General features: G+C 32.2%; 1 protein-coding gene across 1 annotated transcript; it reads right to left on the bottom strand.

Annotated features, from left to right (window-relative positions):
* Positions 1 to 1,171: 1,171 nt before the first annotated feature.
* LOC113394413 (carboxy-terminal domain RNA polymerase II polypeptide A small phosphatase 1) lies at positions 1,172 to 23,546 on the bottom strand. The gene is made up of 5 exons (XM_026631720.2): positions 23,309 to 23,546; positions 22,694 to 23,007; positions 13,695 to 13,876; positions 8,021 to 8,174; positions 1,172 to 6,959 (listed from the first exon to the last, which is right to left on the bottom strand). The coding sequence occupies exons 1-5, from the start codon at positions 23,379 to 23,381 to the stop codon at positions 6,801 to 6,803; spliced, it is 882 nt and encodes a 293-aa protein (XP_026487505.1). The 5' UTR covers positions 23,382 to 23,546; the 3' UTR covers positions 1,172 to 6,800.
* Positions 23,547 to 23,722: the final 176 nt, after the last annotated feature.

Here is a 23,722-nt window from a genome sequence, read left to right as displayed (position 1 = left end):
TAAAAGTAAATTCTGTGCAATGTATTTTTTTAAACTGACTAATCCATAATAGAAAAATAAATTGCATTTGCAAGGTAGTAGAACTTGCTACAATTATTCACATTTGTAGTAACTACTTAAAGTTGTCCAGTTTTAACCGATTCCTTCATCAGTTAGGCGTGACTCTGGCACGACCGTTGACCTTGGCTTTTCCGTCATTGAACTGATTCAGTAAAAATGCACAGGTAATATTGTATACATAAAAATGTGCCAAAGAAAAAACACAAAAGCTAATTTGCTTTGAATAGGTTATAATTTAGATCAACTTCTTGTAACCAATTAAGCGTAGATTACACAGATTAAAAATTAAAAATATTAGTTTTTTTTTCATTTAAATTATATATATTATTGATATTTTTTTATAATCGTTTGAATGTAAATACATTTTATTTTTTTACAAGATTATTTTGTTACAAATTATTCCGTACATGTAGAAGCAATTTTTATTTTTGGGGCTTTAATTAATTTTAAGAAATAATAACTCGCCTAGCAGCTATCATAATAGTTAAACTTAATAAAATAAAATTAGAGAAACATTAGTTTAAAAGGTAAAAAAGGTAATTCCATAAATATCAAATATATTTTTTATTCCATTGGCAATATATATTTTAGTTTCCGAGAATCAATAAGCAATACATTCATCCAAAGTATAAGTACAAATATATAAAGAAACCATTAATGTTCCCTCATTATTATAACGTAGTTTTAGATATAATTATAAGCATTATATATATTTAAAAAAAAACCTTTTTTTAATTAGCAATATGTTGTTATACACATAAGTACTTTTACCATATCATATTACAAGTGAAAAGAAAGATACATAATTATTTATTATATATTTCATGCTATTGTACTGTAGTATATAAATTTTAAAAATATTTATTTAATTTCAATAAACGTTTAGACAAAATTGTGTATGGTGTTTTAATTTTAACAATGTATTGTCCTAGAGGGCCAAACGTCAATGTCCCAAAGCCCAAAATCTAAGGGTTAATTTGACAGCTCAAATGGACATATTTTTTTTTCATTTTGCTACTTACCAAGGAACAGCCAAAACAGCCACTACACATCTTTCATATTTTAATAACCTTTCCAGGGAAACAATTAATTAATAAAAATAATACACAAATTATTAATTAAGGCTATTTATTTCATTCCTATAAAATAACATACCAAATGTCTCTTTTGTACAACATCATATCAAAAATGTACACCACTATATAAATTTCGTCTCAGGTAAATGTTACCCATTACTCTTGATTCCTCATATTTCCTTGCTATTACACTTCATAAATATTACAGATAATTATCGTCCGCTTACCTGCCTAATCTCTGATAGGTAAAAAAATTCATAATACCATTATAGAGGTCTTGTCGTGTAAACATAAATAACATTTAAACGATTAACAATATTAAAAGTACAGAAAGTTTTTTAAACATTTTCAAAAATATAATTAAAATAGTAACTAATGCTACTTAGTTTTGTCAGAGTTAAAATGAAACCTGGATGGTTATCAGGAAGTACAATATACTTACATTTATTTAAAAATACACGACAAGTCCTTCATTGAATGCTGTACAATATATCTACAATATGCCAACACCTATTTATTGTAATAATTCATTGTTAAGTAATCAAATCTTACAAGTACAATGACAAATAAAACTGTTTAAACAAAGATAATTTTTCAAACATATTGCACTGATTTGGTACTTAACATTCACTTCTACAAAACAATGAAATATTGTCGTATGTCAAGCATATCGTTTTTAAAAAATATTTATATAAATAACAGACAAAAAAATCAGTTTAAAATTTATTTTAATACTATTTAAAATGTAAGTAGTGTTTGATACATCCAGTACTGTACAAGCACGTCAGCTATAAACTCACATACATACAATAGCCACCAAGAAATTTAACTGTCAACATAACAATATGTTCAGTTCAATGTTCATTTTCATTTTTCAATGATGTAATTATATTGTATGTAAATAATTTTTATTGCTGACGCTACAACCATTAATAAGTTGGATCAATCTAACGAGGCAGTGACGTAGGTGGGTAGCTATTGTTAGTCAATGTGTAAAAATAAAAATCCAGCATTCACCCAAACATCTAAACCTAGAGGCAAGTAATATTTGGGAAACGATAATTTTCGTCGTGAAAACGTGAAAGATGGTACGAAACAGCACAATCTTACACTAAATAAATATATAATGTTCTCGTTATTTAGCCACTGCATTCTATTTATGATTTGTACTTTGTTTACAAGCGAACTAAAAATCCTGACAGAACACAGAACTCGACCATTATAGCACTTGATCTCGATTAAATTGTACAAAATTGCCAATAATAAAAAGAAAATCATTGAAATTAAACGATAATTTGAGAGCTTATTTTATAAATTACGAAATATAAAGAAGCATAATATTTATGTGTTATTATTAAACGATATTAGTAACTATAATATTGTACCAAATAATGGGTTAATGGCTTTTTCTCACACTAAATATGGCTACCGTTTAAATTGGTTTCGAAAAGCACCGGGACGTTTAAATCGAGTTCCGTACCGCTTTATAGGAGTTAGCTAAAATCCAAACACGTAAACGTTATTGCGTTAAAAATCACTATTTCACATAACTTACACTAATATTAAATTACAATATTTAAAAAAAAAATCGCAAAATTAATCATATAACAATGAATTCCCGATACAATGTTAAAACCATAAAATTTATACTACACATTAAGATATAGGATAAAAAATATCAATTCAATTTTTTATTGCATGCATAATTATTATTTTTTTTAATTATTTATTATATCAAAATTAACAGATAGTAAATTCCTAAACAATGTGGACGTTTGATCGGTGACGTTTTATTTCATAATAAGTGTATAATATGATACAATTCACGGGGAATTGATTGTGTTCATGTATAAACTTGCGTTAAATATACATTATATGAACAACATAATTCTTAAAATTACAGAAATCAACGTATATATTACTATAACATACTACATCTATGTGTTAATGCTTACGAAATAAATGCTCTACTGTGGTTTTATGAGTGATAAATATGACGATCCTATTCTACTCAATCTCTGAAGTAATTTGACAGCGATACATATAGCGCTCTCTTTCCTACATACGAGGTTGAAAAGGGCGAGTTAGTGTCGAAGTCAAATTAGTTTAGTTTATAGATTGTGTACAATGGAATTAGCATCGAGTGGGTGACGTATACCGATGCGTAGATAGTGCATACATTTATACTTCTACGATTTAATATATTATTTTCATATTACTTAACAGTTATGTAATACGCTTTAAGCGAATGGCTAATAACAGTTTTTTTTTGTTATTGATAAGTTTACAGGGATTATATTTTTATTCAATTGCCAATAATAACTTTTTTTTTCTGCTGAATCCTAACATTTTGTGCTACAATAAATCGCACAAGTATAAACGTCGATTGATGAATGAATTACATATTGAAAATAACGCACATAGCTATATTACACAATAAGATATGAACGGGACGGCTGGTTTAGAAAACTTTAATGAATTATCTACGAACGAATATCACGTGATCACGGACCAATGGATGAGGCGAGACGTGAACAGGGTCAAGGACCGTTTGACATTCGCAATAAAGCTTGACATATAGATCAGAGTTCAAAGCATCTTTAAATATAAGGATAAGGTTACAATTCTAGCGATAGTGTATAACTATTAATAAAAAAAAAATATGTATAATACGTACATCGATATACTAAATAACAAATGTGTAAAATACGAAAAGTTTTAATCAAATCAACTATCGAAATCATAATTTCCTTTTTTTATTTTATTTACATTTCCACTACAGACATTTAATGATTAAGATACAGAATAAAAAAAATAATAAACAATCGAGGTTTTTGCTAAGCAAATTCAAAAAAAAAAAAAAGACAAATGGCATAAGCCAAGTCGAGTAGTTACTTATATATAAGAATATTATATATAATGTAAGAATGCTTCCAAGTTACCGTCCACTGCTCACTACAAAACTACCAACCAAAGAGGATCCGTGTGCGTTACGAGTTTTGCAGTACAATTTTCGATTCGCTTATTTAACTAATACTGAAAGCACCATTTTATTTCACCTAATTATTTAATCGAATTCTTATTATAAAATGTTTTAAAATTTTGAATTTTGACTCCCCAAGCTGGTAATGTGAAAACTGCACACAATACTGAGTTTAAATCATAGATAATGTTTATATTTATCATGACAATTTGAAACAAACTGTTATGCGGTAGCTTAACTCAAAATTAATTTAATTTTAGTGCAGTTTTTGATGTCATTACTTTCCACATTAGGATATCGACTTTTATGCCATGTACGAACACCCAAACGCCTATTTTAATCGAAATAGGAATAGAGATAAACTAACCTTAGATTTAAGTAATTCATGCGTTTTGCTAATAACTCAGCTATATTGTGCACTACTTTTAGTGAGTTTATGATTAATATATCTTCATTTATAATACAACACTATTACACTTATATCCACTTTAATTTTACTTCCAAAATTCCGATAACAGTTCCGTCGACGTTCAAAACGCAATTTTTTCACAAATCCATAGTGAATATCATAGATTAATCAAGCTCTCGACCAATGATATCGCGTCATTTTGCTGTCAAATGTTGTTTACTTGTCTTTTCTCTTCTTACTGTTGGAATAGAGCATACTTCCATACTTTCGCGTTTAAGCCTATTCCAATGGAAATAAATAAACAAATTTAAATGTAAATAAACTAATTTGACCTTGAATAGACAGAACAGATTGATCTCTAAAATAATCATTATATATTTATGAAAAACTTAGTTTTGAGTGTCGGCTAATTTGTTATCTGAAATATGAAAGTAAAATAAAAGTGGATAGAAGTATTTGAGTGGAACAGTGTGGTATCATTAATAGTATTACATACTAGCGGCAGAGGTATTAGTGAATCGCGTTGAATTTACAAATTTAAGGTTTGTTTATTTTTACTCACTGACATAGCACACAGTATAAAGTCATTAATATCAATGTGTGTGTTCAAACCGCCCTTATGATTGGCTGAGCATTATTATATCTAATGAATGTCATATTCAATGATTGTAAGCAGAGATCATCAACCCGCTAAAACTGTAATTAATTGTAACTTTGTTATATTTGTAAATTAACATTGACAGACACTGCAGTATCATTTCCCTTAGCCTCAGTTTTGTGTGCAATTATCGATTCTCTTTAAAATGTAAAAAATATATATATAATGGTTACTCTAAATAAATATTCGTGTACAATGGCATCCATATCTAATAATCTAGTTTAATACTGTGACGACTTAAAAATCATATCTTGTGCTGCAAATACTGATTTCACAAAAACGTGAATACAAAACGCTATATATATAAAAATATCATCATTTGGTTGGTGATCAAATCCATCGTATATTATTTAGTTAGAATACGTTGTGATATTAATTTTTCGTCATTAAATAATTACAATCATGATGAAATTATCGATTAATACAGTCGATTTAAGTGACAATTCAAAATATTCCCTTACATTCATATTCTTTCATCCGTATATATAATTCATATTTGATTACATAATTAATGTATATATATATACATATATAAATATATATATATATGTATATGACACTGTACCGAATGACTCTTTCTCTTTCTCTGTCACTAACGTAACATTCCTTTTATATATAAAAAAAAAGTATTCCCCAAATAAAAAAATTCGTACATATTTTGTACGGTGTGCATACATTATGATAATGTAAAACTGATCACATCAATGCTTATGCACAAGCATTCATCTAAAGCCAGTGTCAGACTAAATGAAAAATTATATTAGATTTTTTTTTAAATAATAACTATATTTTAACGTTATCATAAATATTAATAAAACTTTTGTGCTTTAAATATTCCATTTCCTGAACTATTTACATAGATACCATCGTAACAGTGGCTTTAGACCAGTGCGATACTGTACACCTTAAGTGCTAATCATTCTGCTGCTATTAAATACTATGCTCTATGTACACCATAGTCGGTCGAATATATACCGCGTATGATTAATACCATTCACATATATATGATAAAAATATATACATTATCAAGGCTGATTAAAAGTCACGGGTAAATAACAGCCAGTCTGCGAAATTCATGTTCACATGTAAGTGTATAGATTAAAGAAGCAAACCGAGTCAAACAATTCCCGTCAACGGCAACCCCTGAGACCACGATCGCAGTACACTAACTTACTCATATTTGATCCCAAGCACGATATAAAAAACGTTAAAATTGATTTTAGTCATTTAAAACACTGAATCGTTACTCATAGACAATACAGAAAGTATTCAAGTCGAAGATTTAAACGCGACGCTCGTCGCGGAAGCTTCTCAGCGAACCTACACGGACCACTTACGCACTAGGAGATACCTAAAATGTATAATAGGTACAAATAACGTCCTTACTAACCAGAAGGCAAAATTGGCACTTAAGACGAAGTTCGCTCCTTTCTTGATGAGTGTCTCGAGGAGAGTGAGCGCGCCCGCGTGCCCCGCGTGCCCCGCGCGCCCCGCGAGCCCCGCGCGCATCTCGGGCGACGCGTGCCCCGCGAGCCCCGCGTGCCCCACGTGCGTCTCGCGCAGCACGCCGGCCAAGCACGCCTCGCGCACTCGGGGGAGGCTCGAGGGCCGCGGCTATGTGGGCGGCGAGTTGTTCTGTGTGGGGTTGTAGGGGTGATTCGAGTTGCGTAACACTGTGTATACACTATCAACCTTGCTGAGTTTCTCGAAAAATGGTATTAAGTCCAAAAGTTCTGAATCTGTCATGTCGTCGAACCATGACGCGACAGGTACCTGGAAACAGAAATAAAACATATTGTCATTTATCTTCATTTGAATCAGAACAAGTAATTTTCTCGTATGAAATTAGTGTTGAACTGCTTTAGATAACTGATTGAAATAGAACACATTGAAAATACGGTCGTTCCGTTTTATTTGGAACAAGATAGATAAAATTGGTGGTCTGATTTTGATTTCGTTTTGTATGCTAATAGTATAGTGAGTAATGCATTTGTTTATTTAGGGTGAATAGTTAATCAATGTTGTGCTCAGTGTTGATGTTAAGTGATTCAAACCAAACTAATATTTACCAATGTGAAGAGAATAATTTAAGAACTGTTATTTTAGTTCACTTTTACTCCAAAATCCTTTAAAGCGTGTACAAACGTAAAATAAACTAATTCGAGTTGCCTTAAAACTTCTTTTTCAGTAACACTTTTCGAAAAAATTTACAAAAAAATAAGTTAGTTTGCATTTAAATGTTAGTTTATATTTACAACTTCGCACCTTCTGTTTAGGTAATTATTCGCTTTTTATTCTTATGCTGTCTATCAGAAGACATTTTTATCGACATCAGTACATTCGATAACACTATACCAAAGGAACCTTCGTTTTATTTTTGCATATTGTAATTTTTTTTATTTTTCATATATTTTTTTTTTAACAAATATATTACGTAATCAGGTAAGTCGTCATGCAACCCATGGGTCGCCTAATTAATCAGAACAAGGACATTATGCTAAACAAACTTGTGACACGCACTACTTTTCTAAATACAGAGCACAGGATAGTGAGATCTGCTCGACGCATATTCATCAGTAACGTCCAATCGAGCAAGATAAACAACGTCTAACCTCTTTAATGTTATAAAAACCATTTTTGAATACTTACAGCACATATAAGAATTTAAATTTATATTGTAATCGATAACTTCTATATGTAGAATGTATATGAATATGATAACATACTATTTTATTTATTTCTTGTAAAACGAAACTATGATATTATTTATAATTAGGATATCAATTAAAAAACTAAATTTAATAGTATGGACACCCCAGTCTGTGGGTACTTACAGCGTTATCCGGGTGGAATATGTACGAAGCGGGCGAGTTGTCGACGATGACGACTCGACGCAAGTCGCGTCCGAGACTATTGAGGTCCTTCACGTAGTTCCCGCGGTGGAACACGCAGCTGTCGCGGAAGAGTCGAGCACGGAACACGCCCCATCTGAAATAACAAAATCATTACTTGTAATGCGATTTTGTTTTTATTGGTCACTAGTTGTCGCTCGCCGCTTCGCTCTTTAGCCATAAAAAAGACTTTTTCCTTCCTTGGATTTCAAGCTTGCTTCATAGCAAATTTTATAGAGTTTGGTTCAGTGGTTTGGCCGTAAAAGAGCTACAGACAGAAAGACTTAATAATTACTTTCGCATGTATACTGAAAGTATAGATTTATTTGTACCAGTCGAGGTCAAATTTAATATTCTAATGTCAAACAGAAATATTTAGTATTATTGTGTTCTGGTTTGAAGGGTGAGTGAGCCAATATAACCACGATCACAAGAAACATCTTAGTCCAAGCCTTGACAGCACATTGACGATAAATGGTTAACTTCTTACCATCTGGTGGTGAATCCGACCAATTATCGTTTTTATATAAAAAAAAAACTATATTGTCAAACATTTTAAAAAGTTTGCTTTACTAATCCTAGCAATGTACTATAACAACGCAGTTCAAGGAGTACAATTGTTTTTCATTAAATATTTACACAGAAGTTGACACAGCAAGATAACGCCCAGTAACATTTGTGCACGCAAAGTTATATACATAAACATTCGTCGAACAAAGTTCAACAACGGTTGCACTAAAATAACACTGCACACATGTATTAAAAAAAGAGGAATCATTTCTTGTGTAGTGCCTAAATGAAAAATACCTACTTAGTCTAAACCACAGATTGATTCAAGAGGATTTTTTTTTTGATATAATACATGTATATTGTAAAAGAGCAAGAATTTTTCACTTTATTTTTGTTCTCCAACCTAAAAGTTGTATATAAACCGTTACTTTACCCGTGTAAAGTCGAGACGGGTACCCAGTAATTAGTAAAACGAATTGGAGAGATGACGGTGCATTTAAACGGAGCGCTGTAGAAGTATTATCCTCACTACTTCTACAGGCACCTGGATAAATCACATGATAACAAAACACTATTGTTGATTGACAACATTTTAACTATTGCTTATTAGTTGTTTTCAGTCAGGACACTAAAGTATATTCTGACACAAAAGTAAGTAAGTATGTCCCACTCATTTTTAGGGGAAGGTTTGAAGCTTATCGCACGCTGTTTTTAAGCGGGTTGGTGTGTACATTTATATGTGAAAGATTATCATTCGACACGGGGCTTTCACGGCCGAATACGAGATGAATGAACAAGGAAATTTATGTAATAATTATGGTTCTTGCTCTTGTTGCTTTGAAATCGAAGTCTTCGGTTAAGATTAACGTGTTACCCCGCTGGACCACCTCGATTTTCATATGACACAAGATTAGAGTTCCGTCATCGTTACCGTATCATGTGACCTATATTGACGACCAAGCGAAATCCGACCCTACTATTGTACATGACCCTTAAAAGTGTTCACTTTTAATTAATATCTGACTCTACCTATTACAAAATGCGCTTTCCGCCGCCTGTACGCTTAAATCTTTTAAACTACGGAACGGATTTTAATGCAGTTTTTATAAATAAACAGAGTCAGTCAAGGGGAAGGTTAAATAAATAATAAATATAAATAAATATTGGATAACATGACATACATTACTCTGATCCCAATGTAAGTTAAAGCACTTGTGTTATGGAAAATCAAAAGTAGCGACGGTACCACAAATACCCAGACCCAAGACAACATAGAAAACTAATGATTTTTGCTACATCTACTCGGCCAGGAATCGAATCCGGGACCTCGGAGTGGCGTACCCATGAAAACCGGTGTACACACTACTCGACCACGGAGGTCGTCAATAAATGTATGCATATTATAATACATGCATATTATGGTGGAGCTAAACCGATAATTTAGCTTTTCTAGCCGGATAGAAACTATATTTTTTCTTTCTATTTATGTTCTGCAACATAAAAAGTTGTATATAGTCCTTATTGTGATGTCGTCCTGACCGGCTACGACAGCCAATTTCAAGGACACCAGCCAACTACTCAGGACATATTACATAGCACAAGTACACTACCGCTCAAAAGTACCTAATAAAATACATTTTGTAAAAGTCTGATTGAGTGGAACGACGTAATTATTATTTCAACATGTTTATTGATCATTTTTAGACATAACAAGAATATTATTTTTAAATTTTGGACTCGTCTATGTGTCCCCCTTTATCTTTAATGAGAGCCTCACGAAGCTTCGGCAATCTGGCTACTAATTATTCCAATGTTGCCTTCGTTATCTTCTGCCATTCTTCTTGCAGTTTGTTCCACAAGTCTTCTTGAAATGTGGGGCAACGTTTTCGCACCCGTCTATCCAACTGATCCCACAATAGTTCAATAGGATTTAAGTCAGGGGGCTGTGGGGGCCATATCATGAGTTTTAACAGCTGTTGTTGTTCTTTTCGTTTTAAAAAGTCCTTGCATAGTCTTGACGTGTGCTTCGTATCATTATCATGTTGAAATATAAATTCCGGACCAATTAAATGGGTTCCACAAGGCACTGCATTATCCTTTAATATCTTTTTGTATCCTTCTTTTTTAAGATTCCTTGTATTCGCACAAGATCTCCAACGGCGGAGCCACCAAAGCAGCCCCAAACCATCACAGACCCTCCACCGGTTAACCCTCCACCGCTTAACTGAAGCCACAGTACAAGCGTCATTCACCCTTTCGTTTGAATGTCGCCTTATGAAAACTCTTCGTTTTGTTCCAAAAATTTCAAACTTTGACTCATCCGACCAAAGGACCTTTTCCCAATCTGCTGTTGTTCAGTTCTTGTGTTCTCTCGCCCAATTAAGTCTCTTCTTTTTATTAATAGGTTTCAGAAATGGTTTTGAGACCGCTATGAATCCCTTGAGTCCTGCCTCACAGTCTTCTTTTAACTGTAGAGACACTGACGGGTTTATCACGACCCACATTAAACTGTGCTGCTATTTCCGGTACAGTTAATCTTCTATTTCGTTTGCTATTAACAACTATACTCAAATAGTCACTCGAAGTCGTAACTCTTGGTCTGCCTGGACGAGGTTAGTTGCAAATTGTTTCTTCAGCCGCAAACTTCTAAACGATGTAGTCAACAGTTTGTCTTGGTATCTTCTGTAGTCTTGAAATCTCACGATTACTTTTACCGGATTTATGAAGGCCGATTATTATGCCTCTGATCTCTTGGGAATATTCCTTAATTTTACACATTTTCTTCAAAGAATTAAACTCAAATGCGAAAAACAAAAGAAATATTGGTAGACGTTAAGTAACGAGCTATGGACTTATTGATGTGTTTTCTGTTCGAATGACATCAGATACCTAACGTAAAAATATTTGTAGTAGTTATTCTATATACTACTTGTATTTATTTCTCAATAACTAAATTAAAACAAATTTGCGAATTCAAAGATTAACTTCGAAGAATTTCCGACAATAACAATATTATGGTTTTATGACCAGGATTCGGTAAATAACAATAAGCTGTTAACTATTGTACTGTAGATAAGTATTTTTCGGTGGTATACAAACAATGAAACCTAATAAATGATCTCTTTATATATATTGCTTGTAACTTAAACAAATTACAGGTGGCCAAATACTTTTGAGCGATAGTGTATGTGCGCAAACACATGTGGACTCTATATTCCTTAACCCCCGTAATCGGATAGGAAGACAAATCCGACACAACGGGAAAGATTTCAAGCGCAGGAGCAGCGGCTTTACGTGTTTTCCGAGACACGGGATTGTACATACTTCCAATTTCCAAACTCCGCGCTGTTAATGAGAATGTTTCGAAAGAAAAACCCCAGTAACTTTTTTTATCGCCCCGTTCTTGAGTTTGAATTTAGACCTCGGGATTTACGGCCTTATATCTAACCACTAGACCAAAGAGACAGTCATCCTTAATGTGTCCTACATTATATATAGACCAAAAGAAAAGAGTCTATTGCCTTTTCCCCTCAGTTTCTCAATCGATTCTCTTTATTTTTTTCAATAAACTTTAGTATCAATCGACATAAACATTTAAATATGATCAAAAAAACATTTTCGAAACATGCAAATTCATGTGATCTCCGAAAATAATGGTTGCATTTCGACTAGAGAGCGTTCACTCGTAAAAATAAACATACAATTAGCGGAGACATGCACTCAAGAAATCTCTCAATTAAAGGACCCTCTAATTTTAACAATTAGACGTCACGATTAAATGAGCATCTGCGGCTTTTAAATCGCCGTTAAGACTTCAATACACATTTATTCGACCATTAGTTCTCACAACCCTTCACAAGAGGCCCGCATACTTGGCGATAAATGCAGTGAACAAAAGACACTTCACGCCTTTCCCTCGACCTTTTAGTCTCGAACGATTTAGTTACTCATTTTATGTAATCTTAATTATGTATAACATTTAAAATCACATAACAAGTCAAAACTACGATTATTTAAAAACATACAAGAATTTTTTCCTAAATTTTTCTTGTAATAATTCTTTAGAAAAAAGTATGCACGATACGAAAGACAACATCACATACATTGCTCTGATCCCAATGTAAGTTAAAGCACTTGTGTTATGGAAAAGCAGAAGTAACGACGGTACACACACGGAGGTAACACAAATACCCAGATTCAAGACAACATAGAAAACTAATGAACTTCTTCTACATCGACTCGGCCGGGAATCGAACGCGGGACCTCCGAGTGGCGTACCCATGGAAACCGGTGTACACACTCCTCGACAACGGAGGTCGTCAAATAAATACATACATACGTATATACGTCATGTATAGTCTTTTAATATGTATATGATAAGTATACTAGTGACATAATTAATAATAAATTCCAAAGATTCGTTAAAGGGACTTCTATTGTTAAGACAGGACCCATAAAACATTATTTAAGAATTGTACTTATTGTGTCTCAGTCAATACAGAATTAGGGTCATCTCCCCGTTTGATACACTGGTATGAATTTGACATTGATTTGTAAGAGAACATTAAACAACACATGACGCCTGTTTGATGAGGTACACTCACAAGTTGGATTCGCTCATGACAACACTTTACAACCATAAACATAAGCGTGAATGTCGTGGTATAGATTGATAATAGTTTGGATATTTGGCAATTGCCGTAAGTTGTCATTGGATTGTTCAGTCCAAAAACTTTCAGTAGAAGCCCAAGATTAGGATGTTGGCACCATTAACACTCCCCTGAAAACTCCTGAACTCAACCCGGTCGTATCCTATTGCTTTCCCATCGTATTGCGAGAGTTACTGAATAGTGTACATATGTTTACGCACACAATCTAACACTACAAATCTCTCGTGCATTCTGCTGTTTTTGTGTGATTTTCACAGTCAAATTTAGAAAAATATTTTAGTTTTCATCTTTATTATAATAAACACTGATTATAGAGAAAATATTTCCTACAAAAGTTGTAGAGCACAAGAAGATTCCCTTGCACAACCCTTTTCCCAACCTTAGGAACTATTACCAAATAATAGATTCAATTTGAGGCTTATATTGTTATATGTTACCTGTCTAGTAGATCAGCGACAGGATCCGCGTATTTTGCAAGGGACGCTGTGAATAAGACGCATTCGTAGAGTTCCCCGCACCGCCGAAGGAACTCATCCACGTGCGGTCGTTTCAGCACGTACACTTGATGCACTGCTCCGTCGATCTCGACCGGTACCACGAAATCAGCATTGTTGATCGGCTGTCAACAAGAGAATTCATTTATACTAGGACTTCTCATACAAAGAGAAACATGAAGATTAAAGTTGGATTCATAGCAGCTCGAACCTTTTATTGAAATCATAAATTCACAACAAACGACACATTTTTATATAATATTTTAATTTAACGTGAGGTTTTACGCAAAAGTATTAGTAGTGCATATATACCAATATTCGAGGTTTTGATAAAAAATAAATTTGAATATACTTTTTTAATTACCTAAATTAAATCATTTCGGTTATTATTTAATCTAAAGTATATTATGCTAAAGTAAAATTAATATATCTCCCCAATATTCATGTCGAGGACCGTGAAGGGTTTCGTCCAAAAACATTCCTCGGACCGATCATTCATCGTCGTCCGGAAAACATTAAAAATATATTAATAACGAATTAGAGTCAACGTCGTATTTAAATAGCCGAATGTAAATTATCTACATAATCTTTTTAAGAACTGTTTATGTATATATGTATTTATATGTGCGCGTGTTTATGTAAACTTCGCAAATATAATCAATATATTAATTTTATAGGTTAAATAAAAACAAGCATATGTATAAACGAATCTGTATTAGTTGGAATGTGTACGTCATTCATATAGTATTGGCATTTACGATACTTCGGCAAAAAATGTGACACATTTAATAATTCAATATGCATTGTAATTGGCTGACTCAATGTTATGGAAATCCCGCGAACAAGTAATGAACTTAGTAATTATAAGAATCAGTACCAACGGACAAAACAAAATACAATTTATATCATCCTACTTATTGGTTTATTTAGTATATATATATATATAGTACTAGCACAATAAATTAAATTTAAGTTTTTTTTTTTTCAATAATACCCAATTTTAAGTGACCCGCGGTAAATTCTACTCCACGTTTGTGGATCGTAGCGTTATTTTATTTGGACCTTAACCTTGCTCAATAGATGAGTTATCTACCGCTAATCCAATATTTTTATTTATTTTTTTATTTATTGGAAAAGTTACACCATCAACATATCACTAAGCACTTAAAATTAATATCTGTTGGGTAACATACAAAATGATACGTCTTTAAAGGTGTAAACAACGTTATATAAACAATATAACTCTTTAACTTCATATAATAGATTAAAAATCAACCTCTCATTTTGCGTGATTGATCAACAAATGAAAAGCTATCGTATTTATCGGAATAATAACATATTAAACAACATTTAACATTAATTAAATTTAACAAATGTCTATTCAAATTTACGTTTAACATGAGAAGCCTACGATACGATAAAATACTTCATTATGTATAACTTATATTTAAATAAAAAATCGCGTTTCGGATGTTTTAGTTTATAATATTATTGATCAACTGTGATTCGCAGTTCAACTTTAAACTAGCGTAAATGTCATGTTGTTTATAATAAATTAAAAAATAGTACACATCCTGTTTCAAGACAAAGACTATTTTACTAAATTAGATGAGATTCACCACTGAATTGTCCTGTGCTTAATTTGTGTTTATAATTCATCTGGTGCTCGGCGGTGAAGGAAAACATTGTGAGGAAACCTGCATCTGTCTAATTTCAACCAAATTCTGCCACACGTGTATCCCGCATTAGAGCAGCGTCGTGGACTATACTCCAAACCTTTTCCTCAAAGGGAGAGGAGGCCTTAGCCCAGCAGTGCGAATTTTACAGGCTGCTAATGTAGATATGAAATTCCTCATAGTCGTTCCAGCGCGATTGAGCAACAAACATGTAATCACAAACATTCGCATTTTACAGTTACAATAATAATCGTAATTCAACGTTTATTTCGAAACTAATAAGGATTACCGTGTATCACAAAGCAGTCTAATTGATTTATATGATAAGAATCGTGACGATGTCTTAGAGTCAACATCTTTAACATTCCACGACGCGTTTTACTCCTTTGTTTGAAAAGGAAAACAATGGCTGTGTGACAGAAATATATATCCTTTTTATGATTCTTACTAGTAAGCTTCATGAGTTTTATTGAATAAAGGTAAACATTTATAGCAAACAACATGTAAATTCGCTAATCGACAATTTACAATTTCATATGCGTACATAATATCTAGTTATACTAATATTGTAAATGCAAAAGTAACCTTTTCACGCTTAAAACGCTGATGAAATTTCATATGGAGATAGTTTAAGTCCCGGTGAAGAACATAGTCTACGCACGAGGGATAATATGGAGCGTGACGGTTTGTCCGCTCTAGGTAGTTATATAAATTTCGCACGGATAAAGCCGCAGGTTCAGCTAGTTTACGATAAATTAAATAAGTTATTTAATTTCTTTACTCATACACTCAGACTCATATTATATTCACACCAATACACAAACTCATAATTTTGTTCTAAATGATGTGTAGGTACTGTTATAAAACTATCACGAGATGAATTGATCGTAAGATACATAATATTTGTGATACGGAAGAGCAGGGCAATCTACACAAGTAGTACCTACACAACCAGTCCTTATAGTAACTTACTAGGTTTTGGTTCCTATGACTGTTAATATAGATATCGATAAAATTTAATGTTTGTAACACGACAAACATTTATTATTATGCTTTTATATTATATATACATACAAATATAATTACAAAGCCGCTAATGACAACAAACACAATAAAGAAATTTTTAGTAAGATATGACTAATTAAGTTTTTGAATTCAAAAATCAAAACACATTATTCGAAAAACTGTTTCATAGTCAACAAAAAAATGTCAAGGTCAAATTGTATCATATGTCCAAACAAAATCAATGCCACAACCTTGACTAGCCTGAAAAGCTTAAACCTATCACACACAATGACCGATACAACATATTAATGGTGTAAAACTTAAAGTCCAATTTCTGAAACGCTGATTAAATAGATATTAACTAAATTAATTTTAATTGTTTATTTGTTTATGACAGCCGATGTCAGCAGTAGCGACTAATAAACGTTCAGAATTAAAATGAAGAGTTATCACACCAACAGATCATCGGTCTATCGGTAGAAGTGTGCTACTGGTAATTTATAAAACATCAATCAAACATCAATCAACGATGGATCGACGTGGACTCTCGGTCAATATAGCTTAAAATGTATCGATGGTTTTGTATAAGAGATGTCAACTATTTTACTTTACAATCAATCGATCGATTGATACACTGCTCTAATCGACTTTCCGAATTTCAGAGATCTCGAAATTTAGTTCAATGAGATTATACACACTGATCTTGTCAAACACTAGGGCAAGACAAATTTTCAAATCATACCTAATTTCGTCAAATGTAAGTGAATCAGTTTGGCAAAACCATTTATGAGTAGATGTCCCAAAAATATAATTATAATATTAACAAATCCGATTTATTTTTAATGAATGTTAGTATAAAAATATTAAAACCAGCTCTGTTAAATTAAGGCTTCTAATTCCTTTATAAAAAGCTGAATGACATACCTACAATATACATAATATACGTTTCAGTAATATTACAACTTATGCAGTCTGTTTTGACCTACTGCTGGGAAAATGCCAAATTTCCCAAATTTGGAGTTTTGTTCTGCAGCGCTACGATTGACCACCTATCATTCATTCAGTAGTTTACCATAATTTTAATTTGAATATATATATATATATTTTAAAATTCTCCTGAGCCCGTTATTTATTAATTATTTTTTCTAAATGTTCTTCAATTTTTGTAAATAAATAAGGAACGAAACATATAGACTTAACTTCCAGAACAAATAAATCGTATTACTTACTGGGGCCTCTCAGTAAGTGAATCTAAAAGACTCATTCATGACCGAATGTCAAATTAATTTGTGAGCAAAATGTTGATTGAAATGTTGAACGATTACCATAAACTGGCGCAAGTGGCAGAGAATCTAAAAAATGTTTAGAAAGGATTACCTAGACATGCGACTTTTGAGATTTTTGCAACGAAATGTCAGGCCTTAGTCAGGAACGAACCCTCGATGCCTGTACCCGAACTGGTCAAAGCAAGGTCCGTCGTTAAAAAGGCGTCGCGGCAAACTGACCGGGCATTAGACCTCAAAAATAGCTCAATTTAAGCGCATATTATCAGTTTTTTTTTGTAATCTAATAAAACTAATCCCTAAAACACTTGGTTTAATAAATATTAAGCACGATTTTCAATGATTTATACTTATACTAAAATAGTAAAAGAGTTTTAAAGTGAAATAGGTCTGAAAAACTGATGATTTTTTTAAAAGTTTGCTATCTCTTTCTTTCGTATCAAGTTTCTTCTACTGTGTGTCGATTTCCTAAAAAAAGCTAACATAAACACTCAAGAATCCAAATATATATAAGCCGTGTCATAAAAGCAAATAAAATATCTCTAAGCGATCGTGATTTTCTAAGACCATTTCACCTAAGGAATCCCACCCCATACATGTAACAACTGTACAAAATTTCAAATCATTCCGACAAACAATGCGTCAACGAACATACTAAAAGAAAAAAAAAATCGAAGAAATAATTATTAACAAGAAGTATACAATCAACAAGACTAAGATCACGTACACGCCTTGTAACTATTTAAAAGTTTAACTACGCGATATATTTTTAGATACCTTACCTCGTGTCGATACTGGCTGAACCTAATTGCGAAATGGAATTGATCTTCTTGGCGATATTTTTAACATGGATGAATTAAATAGTAAGTGGAATGAAAGTAATATTGTCATATATTATATAACGTATGCAAAGTACTTTTCTCAATATATTTTTGGTGTAGCAAATGGATGAATTGACACGTGATTCTGTTGCCAACGCTGCAATCTGTTTTCTACAGAATCAACCATCGTTAATCTAAACTAACCTCTGGATCTGTATTCATATAAGCTAGTTATTAGCGTTGGTAGTTGTTTTTCGGTCGAGAATTTATGATAATAACATGAAGTTTTTAAGTGAATCACGTGATTCGGAAAGCATTGATCGGATTGTTTAGATCTGAGCCGCGTTCTGGTCGTATTGAGTGAGCCCGTGTAACTACAGGCAGAACCATAACCTCATAGTTTCAAAGATTAGTTGCATATTGGCGATGGCAGGAATGGTTATTATTTCCGATAGCGCCAATATCTATAGGCGGTGGTGACCACTTAAAATCAGATGATTGCAAATGGACCCACCAATTGCCAGAATGGAATTATTAAATAAAAGCTGATCTAACGACTGTCGTTTTTAAGCACACGATAATTTAATATTGACACGGAAAAGGCTATACATATTAGGGCAAATTAACACTACGATAAGATATAATATACATATCATACATAAATGTGAACATTTAATATACATGCTAATATAATCTAAGAACCGAGTAGTTAAAGGAACACGAGGAAGCTACAATTAGAGTAAAATTCTTTAGTTAATAAGCACTAATTCTTATGCTCTCATTGCAAGTCTCTACATTACTATTATAATCAGACTATATTATTAATACGGCGTCTGTCTGTCTGTTACTTTACTAAGCCACTGAGCCTGGACCTGAATAAGAACATATATAGATATATGAATTACGGAATTTACGAGTATAATAAATTTGACGTGGTTGGAGTCGCAACCAACAATTACCTACCTATATAGTAATATGTTTATTGAAAAAAATAGCGTGTATTAACGATTTAAATATTTCACTACATCGCCATAAAGTAAATAGTAAATATAAAGACATTTACAAAAGCAATAAGTGATGGTACGCAGCACGTGAATGACACACTTATAGCGATACTCTTTTCTCATAATATGAATCCACCGAATATTCCTAAACTTTAAACGAACGAGAATTTCATCATTGTATTCATCAGGCTTTGCATAACCGTCGAACACAAGATGAGTTCGAAAATTAAGCACATAAAAGTGTTGGTCGTGTCGATTTAAATCCGTGATCTCGGTTTAAGGTCCACGTGTTTCACACAATGCAGTCTAGGATATTCATTAAATATTTAGTTAACGTATCACTGAGCAGATTCGTAAAAAGAATTTTCACACAGAGATAGTGAATCTTCAAACATATTTGAAGAGGAATCTTCTAAAGACGTACATCAACGGGAAGATCCCCGTTATTCCAATTTCGTACTTACTTGATCCATTAACAGATCGGTTTAAGATTAACGATCGAATTAAACGAAGTATTACAACGTTCTACGCTACGAGTTGAATCTAAGAAAAAATAAACAATACCGTTTCACAAAAATGTATTATATTAAACTTTTCTTTCTAATACCGATCGAAATAAACAGATGTAAATATTGAGAAACATACTTTACGCATTTAAACTTTAATAGGTAATCGAAATAGGTTTTATAGAGAATGTAAAAAGAGAAATAAACACAAGGTGAACTTAACTTACTGCATTCTGCTAAAAAAAAAAAAAAATTCTACAGACTAATCTAAAGACTAAACATTCCAAGGACATTTAGTTTTATTAATATACTTAGCTAAAGGATTGCTATGCTGCATACTTTTTACTTTTATACAATCAATGAAGGATTCATAGATTTTCATGGATTAATTCAAAACAATATTCATAAAATTCTGAGTCATTGAAAAGTATATACAAAGCGTCGAATAATAGACTCGATCTAATTCGCACGACTCAACAACAAAAAATAAGGTTTTCGGGTGCGATTTAATTGTGTACCTTCACATTCTCGTCGAAAAACCCTGACCTTAGATGACGTATTTTCATTCATACTTTTAACTACTTTAACGAAGGTGCGTAATATTGCGTTTTGAAATATATCAAAACACAATGGTTAGGGAACTCGTTAGAACAATTACTATATTATTTCATTCATTACAAATTATTATTATATGGCGATTACGGTATCATAAGCAACATTAAGTTCTAAAGTACGCCTGCCGTTATAGCTCTGCGTGGTCAATTTGGACTATCGAAATGATTTCTAACCTATTTTAGTAATAATACTTGTTACCAAAAGGTCACATAAAAACCGAAATTCTTTGATCACGTTAATATTAAAAAATATTTAAAAAAAACAACATCGCGAGGAACCATTTATGTCTCGTCTGAAAATCTACGATACATCCACCGAGTTAAGCGACTTTAAAAAAGCGTGTTCGAATAAGCTCCAAACCTTCTCCTAAAAAAAAGAGACGTCCCTTACTTCTATAATACTTGAACAATACATTAAAACAAGTTTTGCGTTAGTATTGAATTAAAATTTTATATATTCTGCCTAGAAATCAAAAAATATTAATTCCAAGCTTTTTCCTTTAATATAATCTTGTAATTAGTAATGCCTTAATTATTATCGATGTTTTTTTACCATGAGTTTGAAATTTTTTAATAGGCTTTATTCTTTCATTTAACTCCATTATCCCGTTATCCAGGTGCTTTAGCTAACGACGGTATGCTCTAATAATTAGTTAGACAAAGGCGAGACAAGAACATATCTCGGCATCGCGACATATAATAGTCGTAAATGACACTGATAGGTATTACAGTTAGGAGATTAATCAAAATAAACTTTATGTATATATTCATTTAGACTAATATTATAAATGCGAAATTTAGTTTGTTCCTTTGTAGTCTTTTCACATCATAGACACTCAACCAATCATCATGAAATTTTTCTTACACATTTTCAAGGACATAGTTTACTTAACACCTACCCTGATTGTTATTTTTATACTTTTTTTATTAAATGAAATATTAAAAATATAAGAAAGGTACATTTATCTTAAACTGTCTGCGATGAGATGATTTTAAATGATGAAAATATTTGCCGGCAAGTAATGATTATTTTATATATAGAATCATTATTATTCATCGACTAGTAAATTAACAACTGCTCAACTATAAGTAAGTCTCGCTCTGCCCTTAAGGGAATAATTCAATATTGCAACATTTGCATATATCTTATCAGTCATAATAATGCAATTGATATACTGATGACAAGAACCAAAACAATACTGAATGGATATATTTCTGAAGGTCATCAAGATAAATAAAGATAAAAATAATTTATCATTCTGTCTGTACAAAAAACACTGAGTTATGTACATTCGTAAGAATCAAGCATTAAATGCATTGTAATTTTTAATAATTTTGATAAAAATACATTAAAATCTTCATGAATAAAACAAAACAGGTGAAATAAAGAAAAACTAATGTAACAGGGACATTAATAAAACAAATTACAAATGATCATCAAACATAAAAAGGAGTTTTCAAAATTAGACATGGAAATGGATCTAGAGATTATCATTGAGTGATTCAATTCAAATAAAAAAAACACTTCAACTTCATAAATTAATTTTCAAAGACAGATGTCAAAATTTATATATTAAACGTTAATATTATTAGATACCTATATTGAATTTCATAATTACTGACATTTAAAGAGCTTAACTTGAAAAGGTTTCATACTATTTCTTACTTACTTAGTTTCTGATTGTTGTTTAAATAAATTAATATTTGCATGCCACAAACAAACAATTAAAATAAGACCTAGAATGCATAGAATTTTATTTAAAAGAAAAATAGTAGAATACCCAATTCTATTTGTTTTATTAAATATTTTAATAGATGATAAACAATGTTTATTTGCTAGTTTAAGGGAGAAATGTTTAAATATTATGTTATGTATATAAATAGGTGTTTCACAATCAACTATCTTGAATCAAAAATAAAAACCGTCTGTATAAATTTAAATATGTAAATTCTATATGATGACAACTGTTTATCAAAATTTTATAAAATTTAAAATCTAAATATATAAAACCCAAAAAAGTACAAAAACATACCTTGAATGAGCTGTGTACTAGTGTTTCATCAAGGTCAATAACCATACATTTTTTATGCATATCCTGATGTCTTACTGGTGGCAATAGTGGTCGTGCTGCATGGTCTGACATAACCAGGAGCGGGGGCGAAGCCCTGCCATCAATACTATTTGTGCCATTGCCACCGGGTGGACCCTTTCCCCGCCCGCCTCGCCAACAACACAGCAGAGATCGTAAAAACCCTCCACTTCCATTCGACTTCTTGCTCCCCAATGGGGTGGAGCCTGATACTGGTGTTCCATCACCGTCGTTATGCTGTGCACCGGGAGGCGATCCTATAACAAATATTTACCGTCAACAGAGCACACGCGGAAACTCACTTGTTAATTTGTGTAGGTTTGACGAGAAGACAAACTCTCTCAAGGTTGCTTGCAAGAATGTTATCACAGCAACACGTTTCAATTGTTTACCTCAGCTTGGTTCTCACGATATACACAAATCAAGGATAAGGTGCTTCACAATCCACCCATTAGGAATCGTTCACAATCAGTAAATATATTAGTCTCAAATAGAGATAACATTATACGTTCTAAATTGATGGCAGTAGGTAACAGGTGTAACTGAGTTTGGTTTTACCTCTGTCGGATCCATAGTTGTTTAATTGTTCGTCATCCCGTGACACTTGAGTTATAATGGACGATGCGTCCATTTAAACATTTGTTTTGAGCCCTTTTAGAAATGGCAACGACGTTTATATAAAACTTTAACACCATAAAACTATTTTTTATCTCCCTTCTTTTTTTACAAAATGGCAGACTGGCGCTGGACAAATACCAACTTTGAGCGCCGCCAACATAATATTTACATGATTCTGCCTCTCTTTTTAATGCGCTGGGTTTATATGAACTAGAAAGAAACGTCAATATATAGGTATTTCTAATTGTATGTTACTACCACTGTCAACAGCCAAAAATAGTTAACTGTGGTGCCACAGATATTTATACATTTTATATTACTTACTTACTACACTAGATATAAAAAAATAAATAA

The sequence above is a fragment of the Vanessa tameamea genome, chromosome 4 (genome assembly GCF_037043105.1).
Source record: "Vanessa tameamea isolate UH-Manoa-2023 chromosome 4, ilVanTame1 primary haplotype, whole genome shotgun sequence".
In the NCBI taxonomy this organism is placed as follows: Eukaryota; Metazoa; Arthropoda; class Insecta; order Lepidoptera; family Nymphalidae; genus Vanessa; species Vanessa tameamea.
The sequence above is the reverse complement of the archived record's forward strand: the minus strand, read 5'-3'. Positions and strand labels throughout refer to the sequence as shown.

Bases quoted from the DNA above. Each gene is read 5' to 3' on its own strand.
- LOC113394413 (XM_026631720.2), bottom strand. From the start codon at position 23,381: ATGGACGCATCGTCCATTATAACTCAAGTGTCACGGGATGACGAACAA. The intron at 13,877-22,693 runs GTATGTTTTTGT...TCTTGTTGACAG, and splicing joins TAGTACACAGCTCATTCAAG to CCGATCAACAATGCTGATTT. The intron at 8,175-13,694 runs GTAACATATAAC...TTGTTATTTCAG, and splicing joins GTCGCTGATCTACTAGACAG to ATGGGGCGTGTTCCGTGCTC.